Here is a 14,081-nt window from a genome sequence, read left to right on the forward strand (position 1 = left end):
TTGATTCTAGACTTCTGTAAATTAAACTTTTTAGACCTTGGTGATGACTCTGAAGTCCACTGCATGCTCTGACACTTCATCTCTGGATGGTACTGAAACACCCAACACTCACCTCCAGAGATAATACAGTAGAAGATATTAGGATTGTCTTGAAAAGTCTGAATGAAGTCTATAATAATTCCTTATTGTTACTTCTTCTCATCCATGAGGCTGCACAGCACAAATTTTGTACAGACCTTCCCCCTAAATCTTAATGCAGAATTCGGCAAACTGTCTACTTATTCACATTCAACCCAACAGCCATCATTCTGAGAGTCAAACAATCTCTTGCCACAATTTCCTGAACTTTTGCAACTCTGTCCTCATTTTAAGAGGTTGATGGATGCCTACTTCTTGGGTCACTGCACATGTCCATCTTTGAAGCACTTATACCATTCAAACACACTAGTATGACAACATTTCATACTTTTCTGGTGCAGATTTTCCACAGTTTAAAGCAAAATTTGATATTTTTCGTTGCTCCAATACAAAATATTGACACTTAATATTAACACCGCTAATAAAACTGGTTGTTACTTGCAACCTATCAGCCTACTGGACAATCTCTGTACTGCTATCTGTTGGAAGAAGTTTGAACTACAACGTACACTTCCCCTTATTTTCAAACTCATCAAACATGACCACAACAGCACCAGTGTAGGAACTTGATTGCCACACCTCATGTACCTAAAAATAGCATTTTTTCCTTTTCTTAAAATACCTTGTTGGTGAATTCCTAAAATGTTTGCATTTTAGGAATTCCTAAAATTCAGTTTATCCAAAATGAACAAATTCCTAATTTGTTCATTTTGGATAAAAATCATCTCATTTCTGACACAAAGTCTGTTAAAGTTGGCAGCCATTTGTCTCCTATATACTTCATAGGGGGAACAGGTGTAGCCAATGTGTACCCAGTTCTCAATATAATCACATAGGCAGTTTTCTGTTGTGTTGAAGCCAATTTGATATGCATTGCGTGACTGCCAGTCAGCTGGATGATGTTGAGCAGATCTTCAAATAGGCCTATGAGGTTGGAAGAATTCATATTCACAAGCAATTAAATTAGCTTCTCCACATTCATTCAGTTTACCTCGGAGGTGGCAGTGGATGGTACTCTCCCATTCCTTGATGTATTGGTCTATAGAGAAGGCCTTAGGTTAAAAACCAGAGTCTATAGGAAGCCTATGTGCCGAGGCCAATACACTCATAGTTCGGCACAAGCTAACCAACATAAGAATAGTGTCACTAAAGCATTACTGGATAGGGTTGGGTCCCAACTGCAGCACCCCCGGGGACAGAGAAGAAGAAATTAGACGAGTCACAGCAGACCTCAAGAAATGCTGCTACCCCCAGAAGGTCATGAACAGATACATTAGAGGTGTGGAGTGTCATAGAGAGCCTTTCACACCAGTTGCCACGGCCTACATTCCGGGTCTTACAGAGCGCTTAGCACAAATATTATGGGATTGCCAGACACACTGTGTGCAGCTTCCAGGACGGAGGCTGCACACAGCGGTGTCCCAGGTTAAGGACCCCATAACAAAAGATTGTAGTAGTGGGGTAGTCTATGAGATTAAGTGCCCGGATTGTGGGGAGTGTTATGTTGGTGAAACAAGGCACCGGTTCAAGGACCATCTGGGGGAACATATGAATGCTATAAAGACCGCGGATTATGGGAAGTCTGCTGTGGCAGAACATTTTTGGGAGAAGCATCATCAATCTCTCCAGACAAGGCTGTCACCGTTGACCTTTCTCATAGATTTTGGGACCGCAAATGGTTTGAGAGCTTACAAATTTGTTCATCTGAGAACAATACCATTAACAGAGAAGTTCGTATGCATCCCCTCCTTGAGGCTGTAGTACTCGGACGAGATGACCAATTCCGCCTAGCACGCTCCCGAGCCATTTCTGGTTCTAGTACGCATGAGAGGAATACCGCCCATGCGCCTGTGGAACCACGTGAGCCGTGAACCTGCTATTTAAGGTTACAATTAAAAATGTACTGTGGAGAAAGGAGGCTGATGCCTCCGAAAGCTTTGGAATCCAGTATTTTAAGTCTTTTAACGTATTTTATTTTAAAGTATTTTAACATATATTTCAACGTTTATAATGCTTTTAATCGCTCTTATTTTATTTTATTTTAAATATATTTTTAATTGTTTTAATAATATCTATGTTATGTACATTTATTTTGCAGTATTAAATTATTATTTTAATAAAACACTGTATCAATTTAATTGCTTATGAAATTGTAGATCAGATATCATCTTTTAAGGGCACAAAGGGTGATATTGTTGTACACGTTAGCACTAATGACCTTAAGAATAAGAGATCTGCAGATTTATTTAACAAGTACAGGTCAACATTGAAAAAAAAAAAAAAAAAAAAAAGAAAAGTGGCAACTTAAATAAATAAATAAATAAATAAATAAATAAATAAATCTTTATTGTGAAGTAGATTTACAGCACAATATCCCATCACGGCGACGAGCGCCAGGGGTTCACATATAGATAACATAAGTACAAATTCAAATGGCTACAAAATATAGCGAACACATACAAAAGGCTACAAAATACAGATTACAAATGCAAAAAGAAATACAAATACATCATAAAAACAAGGAGCTGAACACAAATAAAGAAAAACAAATACAAGTTGGCAGTGATTCAGGTTTCAAGAGCTTTGATAAACTTGTGTCTGTCCTTTTTACTTATTATGGTGTCGATGTCGGCGTCCACACGGTTGAGGGCAGCGAGCATCTGCTTGGGCAGAAATCTTTCTGTGAGTACAAGCCTGTTGTGGTGAGCCACAAGTGCTGGTACCGACCTTAGGCTTGGCTGTGGAATCCTCCAAGAGCAAGCATTCCAAATATTTGGAGATGATATTTGGCCTGAGATGAGTTTGGCTGTGAAGACCAGCCTCTTTTCAACGATCAGGAACTTCAACCTCGGGATGAAAGTGTCTGCAATTCTGCCCAGACACGATAGGAGGGAGTATATGATGAGAGCCTTGTCAATCAATTCGACTCTGGAGGGATTGTGCAGGGCTCATAGGATAGAATTTTTTTCAGTGTAGTCTGTGCTTGCTAACAGGAGAGACTGCTTTTACAGGGATGGGATACACTTAAATAGGAAGGGTGCAAGAATATTTGCGAGGCAGTGTTAGGTGGGTTGGAAAACTGCTAGCTTGAGAGATTCACAGACTAAAAGATTAACAGTAGCTGCAGGCAGGTTCTAAAGTGATTCTTGCACTGCTTCTATTGGAATGAGCAGCAGCTTAGAGATTTCAAGAACAGCTCCCAGCAGTTCTTGAAATCCCCATCTGGGGATTTCAAGAACTGCTGGGAATCATCATGGAACAAGTAAATACATGGGCTGTGTTAGTGTAACTAAGAGTAAGAACAGGTGCATGTATACTTGCATGTACAACAATGCCAGAAGTATAGTAAAGAAATCTGATGAATTTGAAATGCCGGTGAAGACATCAAAGGCAGATATTGTTGAGATATCAGAGACATGGTGTTACACACAAATAAGCAGTGCAGAATTGGAATTTGGGGAGTACAATGTGTAAAGAAAGGATAGGCAAGTTAGGAAGGGTTATGCTGTTAGTTAAGAAAAAAATCTAAGGAAGTGCATCCAGATGACATTGTTGGACAGTGCAATGTTGAGTCAGTTTGGTGTGACATGAACAATTTTTCTCTGCACAATGAACAAAGAAATAGAATTGGCCAGTAAATCAAAATGTCTTGTAATGGGGGATTTTAACTTTCCAGATATTGACTGGAACTTGTGGGTTGGTCACTCACACACTGGGAAGACATTTGAGGATTTATTGGAGGATTGTTTTCTACAGCAACATGTTCTAGGGGCAACCAGAGGGAGTAATACTCTTGATCTGATTATCAGCAGTGATTATTCATGCATTTAAATTTTCAGATAAAGGTACCGCTAGGTAACAGTGATCACCTAGTATTGATGTGGGATTTACTTAAAGATGTAACACCCATCAAGAGTAAAGGGAAGGGTTTCTCCTTTTGTAAAGGTGACTACTGTGATCTCAAACAGTTTTTAAATGCAATATAGTGGGTTCAGCTGATGTTAAAAACAGCAAATTCTAAACGGAAAGCCTTCAAAAAATGAGTCTTGGAAGCTACCAAGCTTTTCATACCAACTTGGAAATACTGTTCAAGATTTAGACCTAAATGGATGTCAGATGAACTAAAGAGGCATGCGGCAGAGAAGAAAAATGCATGAGATGCATATAAATTATCAGCCAGCACAGAAGCCTATGGTAGATATAAGCTAGCCTGTAATCAAGTCACAAAGGAGATTAGGCAAGCAAAGGCTGATTGCGAGAAATCCTTGGCAAAGGATGCAAAGAAAAACAAGAAAGACTTCTTTACTTATGTAAAAACTCTAGAAGGAAGGGGATGAGTCAGATTGGACCACTTGATATTGATAGTTCAACTGTTGATGATCCTGCTCAGATAGCTGACAAACTGAACGAGTATTTTGCATCTACATTCACACGAGAAATTCTGTAAAGAAGAGGACAGAAGTTTACTAAACTCTAACAGGGAGTTAAATAATTTTGTAATAACGGACAGAAAAGTGGAGAAGAAATACCGTTGTACATTGAAGACTGCTGTACAAATTGGAGCAGTATGGCATTAAGGGCAAATTGCTACAATTGGTAAAGGGATGGTTGAGTGGGAGATGACAGAGAGTGGTTATAAATGGACACTGCTCTTCATGGACTAATGTTATGAATGGAATCCTCCAGGGTTCCATGCCGGGCCCATTGTTGTTTTGTGTATTTATCAATGATATCAATGAAGGTATATCTGGCTTAATGTCAAAGTCTGCAGACGATATAAAAGTTGGCAGGGTTGTTAATGACAGTAAAGACAGTATGCTACTGCAACAGGATCTAGAAAAGTTAGGCAGATGGGCTGAGAAGTGGTAACTGAAGTTTATCATTGACCAATGCAAAGTACTGCATATGGGTAGCAGTAACCCAAAAGAAACGTATTACCAACTGTGTGGTACTACACTTGGGGAAGTGGAGAATGAAAAAGACCTGGGGGGGGGTCATTGTGCAGTCAGATATGAAGTTCTCTCAGCAGTGCAGATGGGCTGTCAGAGAAGGTCATGGAGTATTGTCAATGATATATAAGAATTTTGCTAGCAGAGACAAGGAAGTGATTATCCCCTCGTATAAGGCATTGGTCAGGCCACACCTTGAGTACTGCATACAGGTCTGGAGGCTTCATTTTAGGAAGGATGTGGAGTTGCTAGTACAAAGAAGGGCAACAAGATTGGTGAGAAGAACAAAAGGGTGCTCTTACCAAGAAAGGCTTAAGTTCTGCAAGTTGCAGCATCTGGAGACTAGGCACCTGCAAGGTGATCCAATTGAGACATAAGGCTCAATGCTGATAGGATTCTTCCGCTTGCTCAGATTACAAACCTGAGGGAGCATAAATTCAAACCGAGGAGAGACAGTTGTAGAATAGATGTGTGGAAGTTTGCCTTTAGCCAGTGGGCAATTGATTGCTGGACCAGACTTCCATCTGTTGTTGTGGAAGTTGATAAATTTAAGGCTGAACTAGACAAACATTTGGTGTAACAGGATGGGTGAAATGGGAAGGTGGTTTTTTTTTTTTTTGTTTGGTTGATGCTGTATAAGCTTGCTTTCTTGCATCATATGCCTTAATTAATGCTAATAAGTGCCTGGAATGAACTACAGTAAGTCTTAGAATTAATGAATATGACCTGTGACATGAATTTCCTAGTACTGCTACCTCTTGTATTCCTGGTCTCTGTCATCAGCTATCACAGATATTTCTATATCATACAGAAATACAGAATATTCTTATATTCTCATTTTACTATTTTATGTCATTTGCCAGATCTAATAATATCTATTACTTGGATAGGTCTGATTCCGAGTCTGCAAATGTAGTAGCTGTGGCTCCGAAATGGGAGCCTACCAGCCAGTACTAGCAGTGTAGGGATGGGAGTTGTTCTGCGTACACGAGTAATTATCAATATTTGGCATTGTATTATGGCTAGTTGGTCCTAGACTGTAATCTGGATGTAAAAGATGAACATTACACTGATAAAGTAATGACAAAGTCATTAATTTTCAGTATTCGTTTATCAGGTTTACACAGTTTGTTACATAGCTATTCATACCTGTCTACTTTAGCTCTAACTCATGGAACATATCTGACAAACCAAAAAGAGGATAATTTGAGTCTCATGCATGTCATCTGTGGAAAACATCCTGGTACTAACCAAAGAGGTCATTCATCAGTATGTCGACCATCTGTAGTAAGTTGCGTAGCATTAGTTCAGTAGTTAGACAGTTATGCTAAAGCCCAATAACATGGTCAGTAATGCAAAATGTTATTTCGAATGGTATCATTTGAGGAGAGTGGCAAGAGGTGTTGCAACATTATAAATCTTATTACAAGACATTTTGTTTGTGCTTGGTGTGGCGACTAGAGAGCACTTCCTGTTAGACTGTATTATCTTGACCATGAAATTTATTGGATGTTTCATAGCATATAGGGCTGTTTCAGACTGGTCTGTAAGTGACAATGTCTGAAAATACGAAACCTATAATCTACCTGGATGTACCAGACAATAACGGGCAACCTATATTTTTTATTTATTGGAGTTAGTGGCCCTGCTCAAATGATGGCAATTTGCTGTATATTATACAGATGAGCCAAAACATTATGACCAGCAGGTCATTATGCAAATCGAAGCAACTGCAGGTAAACTACGGCGTGCACAGGTCAGGACACGGTATAAAAAACACCTGATACTGAGGCTCCATTAATCAGTATTACTCTTGTTCATCAGATGGGAAAGGCAGCAGAATTAAGTGAGTTTGACAAAGGCCAAATTGTAATGGCCAGACGAATGGGTCAGAGCATATCCGAAACAGCCCAACTTGGTGGGTGCTCACAGTCAGCTGTGGTTAGTACCTACCAAAAGTGGTCCGAGGAGGGGGAACCCACAAACCGCCGGCGAGGTGTGTTGGACAACCATGGCTCATCGATGCTTGACGTTAGTGAAGGCTCTCCCAGATGGTACGTGGCAAAAGAAGGGCTACTGTGGTGCAACTTGCCAGTAATTGGAATGCTGGTGACAGAGTAAGGTGTCACAACACACAGTACATCAAACTCAGCTGAAAATGGGGCCGCGTAGCTGCAGGCTGCTCCAAGTGCCCATGCTAACCATAGTTCACCAGTGACAGTATTTACAATGGGCACGCGAGCATCGAAACTGGACCTTGTATGATTGGAAGAAGGTCGTCTGGTCTGATGAATCATGTTTCCTGTTGCACCATGTGGACGGCCAGGTACACGTACATTGTATTGCTGGGGAAGTGATGGCACCTGGATGCACCATGGCATAAAAACAAGCCGGTGGGGGTGGCATACTTTGGGCGATTTTCTGCTGGGATACCCTGGGTCCAGTCCTCCATGTGCCGGGCACGCTGATGCCTACCACCTACCTAAACATCATTGCTGACCAGATACACCCTTTCATGGCAACGGTTTTACACTCTGGCAGTGCCATCTTTCAGCAGGATAATGCGCCGTGCCACACTGCCCGGATTGTTTGTTTGAGACTGGTTTGCGGAACATGCGGAATTTGAGGGCCAGGTATTGCCCTGGCCTTCAAATTCCCCAGACACCAATCCCATCGAGCATCTGTTGTTTATGTTGGAACAGCAACTCCGATCTGCGACATCTCAACCACGGACCTTACAGGAGTTAAAGGATCTGCTGGTTACGTGTTGGTACCAGATACTACAAGACATTTAAAAATCTTGTAGTGTCCATGCCTCGTCGGGTATGAGCTGTTTTGACTGCACATGGAGGACCAACATCATATTAGGTAGGTGGTCATAATGTTTTGGCTCATCAGTGTATGATGATATACTGTACAGATAAAAGCGAATCAATGAAGTGGTGTTGCCGTACCATAGTGTAGTGTTTGGTTGTGTTATTCATGCTGAGTGACTGGCCACTTAGCTCAGAAGGCCACAAAAACTACCAACAACCTGGTTACCATCCCTGACACGTGGAGGTAGGCCAGGGTCTGCTCTTATAGCATTCCTTTAACAATTACACTGAGCTCTCTCCTCATGCAGGAAGAGAAGAACAAGAGGATAAATATCCCATAATGCTAGCCTAAGGTAGAGTTGTTAAATTATCCCACTGCAATCATGCACTGCCACTCAATATTGACACTTAATATAGACCCTGATGACCTGCTTCACAGGAGAAATGGAGGCAAATTCTGGACAACATTTAAAGAAGTTAGTAGAAAGCGAGCCTGAGAAAGCTGAAATTGTCATTCAGGTCATAGTGGCATTTGTATTTAAGTTTTTGAATTAGAACTCCTTATGTGGTTCGCAATAATTTTGGTCAGACTGTATTTAGGTCTCTGTAGACTACTTATAAATGAATGCTAATTTTAAAGCTTAGTATGCAGAAGCAATAGTTTAGTTTAGAATTTACTAACATGGCATGCAATAGTATGATCTTAAAAATATGGCCTTTCCTGCCTGTTAGCCTAAAGGTAAAATGAAAATCTCCTTTGATCTTAAGCCTTTGTCTTCTTAAACATAGAGATCAATGAAATAAGAAAATTGCTTTTATAAATTTATTTGTAAATTTTCTTTAATAGTTATTTTATATGTTGATTGTTCCATCTAAATTGGTTCCAACTGGTCACTTAATTTGTAATTACTGCAGCAGAGCTTTATCAATTTTTAAGAAAAAACTCATTAAAAGAGCTCTATACACTCGTGTGGTCTACCCTTCATGTGTGTGTGTGTATATATATACAGTGAAACTTCTACTAACGGACACCTCTCGTTAACGGACATCTCTCTACAACGGACATTTTCAAATTCCCCAACTTGCCTCCATTAGTTTTAACGTGTTTGCAGCTTCTGTCTAGCGGACATTCTCTGTAACGGACGCGGATAGGCAAACTGCACTGTTTCGTTTAGATTAGCACTTAATTTGATCTCCCCATAACAGACAGTGGGCGAGCTTACGGCCCCTTTTCTAGGAACATTTCTTCCACGTATTGCCTCAATCGTGTGTTTATTTTCTATTTCCGATTCTCTGAATTTTATCAAGGTTTACGTTGTGGTTCTAAACCCTTTTTCAAGAATTTTAAGGCACGTGTAAAACTTCTGATGAATTCGGTGTGTGCAGGGAGGGGGGGAATATGGTCGGCCTTTCGTCTTTTCAGTTTCAGTTTTGTTCAGTGTCGTGTGAAGTGCACAATGTCTTCTCGTAAACATTTAACTTTAAAAGATAAAGTCTAACTCATTAATGCGTATGATCGGCAAAAAAATAATGTTTGCAATCTCGCTGCAGAATTCAAAATCGGGAAGACCGCAGGTAAGCGACTATCCTAAAGAAAAAAAATGAACTGCTCAAACAATTTTGGCAACACGGAAATGATCAGATTCAAAATCATTCCCGTAAACTGTTGGACTTCAAATTGACAATGTTACGTATGAGTGGTTTTGTCGCAAACGTGCTAAAAAAATTCCCATTAATGGGCCTATTATTAGGGAAAAGGCTTAGGAGGTTGCGAAATCTATGGGAGTAAATGAGTTCAAAGCTTCTGTGGGATGGCTAGACAAGTTCAAAATTCCGCATAAAATTTCTTGGAAAACCGTAAGTGGTGAAAGTGGATCTGTTGATACTGGGGTTGTAACAGAGTGGACTGATTGATTGATTTGGTAGTTGTTGGCGCATCGGCTTCTGTGGCCATATTGCACCTCCCAAGGTTTTTGCAGTACTTTGATCCAAGCCCAAGGCGGGAATCGAACCCGCGACCTTTGGGTTGCCGGGCAGGTACTTTACCCACTCGGCTAGCCTGGTCGGCCAACAGAGTGGACCGTCAAATTGGAAGATTTATGTCGTCATTTTGAAGCTAAGGATATTTACAACTGTGACGAAACAGGGTTGTTTTTTAAAGCTCTTCCTGAAAAAAACAATGAGTCTAAAAAACGAAAAGTGCCAGGGCGGAAAAATTTCTAAGGAACGCTTGACTGTACTATTGTGTACAAATATGCTGGGAGACTTTGAACAACCTCTTGTTATAGGAAACCCACAAAATCCTCGTTGTTTCAAGGGCATAAAAATTCCAAAACAGAAAAATTATTCTTTTCGTGGATAATGCTGCATCTCACCCGCACATTGAATTGTCCAACATTCAAATCGTTTTTCTGCCACCAAACACATCTGCAGAGTGTCAGCCCTTGGATCAAGGGATAATAAAAAAATTTTAAACTTCACTACAGAAAACGTGTTTTAAGACATCTCATTGCAAACGTGAACGATGTAACATGTGCGAGTGACCTTGCAAAGAAAATCAGCATCCTAGATGTGATTCAATGGATTTCCTCTTCAGTAAATGCAATTAGAAAACAAACTGTCGTGAACTGTTTTGTAAAGTCTGGCTTCTCAAATGCAAAAATTGAAGTTGTGAACAGCAATGTGGAGCACCAAGAAGAACAAGAACTTCAACATCTATTGATAATGTACCGATACTTCCACTACAAGTGACCCTGGCTACAAAGATATAGACTCGAACCTCACTACAGAAGATGGCGCTCTAGATATCAATGACATTATCATCGATATTTTTCAAGAAGTTCCTCACGAGGTTGAAGAAATGGAAGGAGGTCATTCTGTCGAAGAACATATTAACGACGAACCACCGATGAAAATAGAAAAAGCGCTCATACAAATCAATCGTTTAAAAATGTTTTTCGCTGCTGAAGAAGATACTGAAGGACTTTCAATGGTTTCTTCACTCCAAACAAATGTTGAAAACAAAATTATCAGCCGGAAGAAGGTGCAGAAGAAAAGTGATTACTGTATGTATTTTTCTTAAGGTAAAGTCATAATATGCATAGCACAATTGTATGTATATTATTTACAAAAATATTGTTCAAAATCTGTATATATTTTAATTTAATTTTACATTAAACATTTAACGATTTTTTTTTTTTTTTTTTCCCTCCCTCAGACTTCTTGTTAGCGGACACTTCTCTCTAACGGACACATTTTCGTTCCCCATGGCTGTCCGTTAAAGGGAAGTTTCACTGTATATATATATAATCATGAAACCTACTACATGTAAAAAATAGGGTGACATTGCCTACTACAAGCAGTGTTTGCAGTAGATAATATCACCCTGAATACCCACATTAATCTTCTTACTAACTGTGTACACAGAAAGCAGGTACTCGTCAACCTGCTTTTCTGCATACAGTAAAGTGTTGGTACTGGAGCTAATGTTTATTAGAAAGCATATCAGTCATAAAATGTGCCATTCTTTATATGTGGATTGAAGAGAATGTCCACAGGGCCATAATTAGGGCAGGACAACCAGGATGCATAAAAACCAGGGGTGCAAAAAAACAGAATTTAAAAATAATATAATAAAAATATTTTTTAAAATTTTTTTCCCAGTATGAAATACTAAAAAAAGGAGTGAGCAAGACCACACTTTATAGTATTTCACTATTAATTTGCTTATTTATGGGGGGGAGGCCACAATTTTTTATTCTGCCCCAAGAAACAGGTATCCCTAGTAATGGCTCAATGTAAACACACATCTTCAAGTTCTGATTTTTCAGATGAGGAATTAATCCTGTGGAAAATGTTTTTTTTTAGAGAGAGAATAGAAAATGAACTGGTGTACACCCCATAAATTCCAGTAGACAAAAACTTTGTGAATATCATCATTTATTAAATTAATTAAAAAGGATTAAAAGTGATTTTTTCAATATATTAGGATGAGCTAAGAAACTTAATTATATTTTTAAAAAAGTCTGTGGATAAATTAACAAAAACATGGGCTAATCAGCATAAGTAGCCAATACTCCACAGGGGAATCTTCTTACTTTGAAGTAATAAAGTAGCATTAATAATTTTTTCTCTGCAATTTAATATTCCTATCTGAACACTCTTTCATCCCATATTGCACACCTTATGAAAATCTTTAAAATCAACACCAATAATTATGGATAAAAATTAACAACTAGCACTGGCAAGCTTAAACTGAAAATCATTCTGGTAAGCAGGTAAATAAATACAGCCATCAGCAACTGGGTCTGTGCATTCCCATTAACTTATATGTATCATTTAAGCTACTTAGCAGCACCAGTTACAAGAAAGCAGATAACTTGCTTTCGATGCATCTGATTGAAGTGTATAAGGCCTTGAATGGGTTGAGAATGCTGAATTCTGATGGGATTCTTCCACTTGTTCAGATTACGAACCTAAGGGGGGCATAAATTCAAATTGAGGAAAGACAGATGTAGAACAGATGTGTGGAAATTTGCGTTTAGCCAGTGGATGGTTAATTGCTGGAACAAACTTCCATCTGTCGTTGTGGAAGTTGTTAGGTTAAATAAATTTAAGGAGGAACTGGACAAACATTTAGAGGAAATTGTTGTGTAAATTTTTTATTTTCATTTTATTATTTATTTTTTGCTGATGCGGCATACACTTGCTTTCTTGCATCACATGCCATTACTACTACTACCCTAAAGGGAAAAAATTGCCTGGAGAATTGTGTAATCTTTGGATAATTGGTACAGCTCATCCTATTTACAAAAAATGAATTTCGTGCGAGAAATATTAAAAGTAATCTACTAACGGATTATAATTACATATTTAACAAAATACTAAGTTGTTCTGGTGTCAATTAAATGGCTTGTTGGTACAATTAATATCAGAATTCCCCGATGTTAGTTGTACCAACACCCATTCCAATTTTCGACTACCTTGGTGGAAAGTGCCCACCAAAACAGTATAGAACCTTTAATAGCACGCTCAATCTAAAGGCAATCTGAAACCACTAATTTATTACGTACAATGAAATGCGCAAAAAACTAAAGTTTGGGTGGGGGAATTTCTTTCAAATTGCGAAACGTTCCATTACTTATTACCAAACTGTCCCTTTTTATAACTTTTCGATGAAGTGCAAATTTAATGTCACAGATTACATCTGCATTACATATCACAGACTTCAACTGAATCGACTTATAAGCTGAATAACAACTGGTATAACAACTTTATCAAATCCACTTTCTGGGGTTATCCAAATAAATTTTACGTTTAGCAAGTACTGTTGCGTTGTACACTCAAAAACAAGGCATATAACGCGTCTTAACTTTACATAATTTACATTTATATGAAAACATCATCCAATGCATTCATAAAATGAAGTTCATACTAAAAAGTGTAAGAAACTGCCTTAGGCATCAGAATCTAGTTCGTGACTGTTAGGCTTAACATACCTTATCCAGAATAGGACGAACCAATATTGGCAGCACTAACGCTGTAACAGGCGTCTCTTCTCCCATTTTCATGCTTAAAACACTTAGATCGCAACTTAATCACAATTTGCGAAAGGAAATATAGTAATAAATTTAATGAAGTTAACTGGTATCACCTTTTATCGACAAAACCATTACCCCAAATGAAACACAAGGCAAAAATTTCACGCAGCAGTACAACAAATGAGAGCTCCGTTGTACATATTACAGCAAAGTATCAACTGAAGTCTTGACTTCCTTTGGGGGCGCTACTGGTATTTCCTATTCTCCATTCAAATCCTTCATGCTCTACTTTGAGTAAAAACACGAATACCTGCGGAAATGAAGCATGCATGCGAAGTACAGTATTGTACTATATTATAGGTCAGCTTTTAGTCACTATCCGTGACGAAAGAAAGAATTTACGAGATTAATTTCAGCAGTGATTTTTGAAGGCTTCACTTTAATTATGTCTAACTGTTTACATTTGATGTCCAGTTATTTCATATTTTGAAGAAACAGATATAAGGGGTCAAAAGGGAACGCCCATCAATATCTTTTTTTTTTCTTTTCTCCCCCCCCCCCCCATTAAGCACACGGCTTGTTGGGTTTAACACAGACATCTCCTTATCTCTTAGTCATCCTCTACATCGTTCGCCGAT

The 14,081-nt window shown here is 38.8% G+C and overlaps 1 protein-coding gene across 1 annotated transcript in view; it reads right to left on the reverse strand.

Moving 5' to 3' along the window:
• The window catches only part of Ccm3 (programmed cell death protein 10 Ccm3), a 78,657-nt gene extending 65,042 nt beyond the window's left edge, over window positions 1-13,615 (reverse strand). Inside the window, exon 1 of the mRNA XM_090375147.1 lies at window positions 13,402-13,615. Within this exon, the coding sequence (XP_090231273.1) occupies window positions 13,402-13,473 (72 nt within the window). The 5' untranslated portion in view covers window positions 13,474-13,615. The remainder of the gene's footprint in view (window positions 1-13,401) is intronic.
• Between the last annotated feature and the right edge of the window lie 466 nt (window positions 13,616-14,081).

Source organism: Mastigoproctus giganteus, chromosome 6 (genome assembly GCF_048544385.1).
Source record: "Mastigoproctus giganteus isolate SK-2022 chromosome 6, ASM4854438v1, whole genome shotgun sequence".
Lineage (NCBI taxonomy): Eukaryota > Metazoa > Arthropoda > Arachnida > Uropygi > Thelyphonidae > Mastigoproctus > Mastigoproctus giganteus.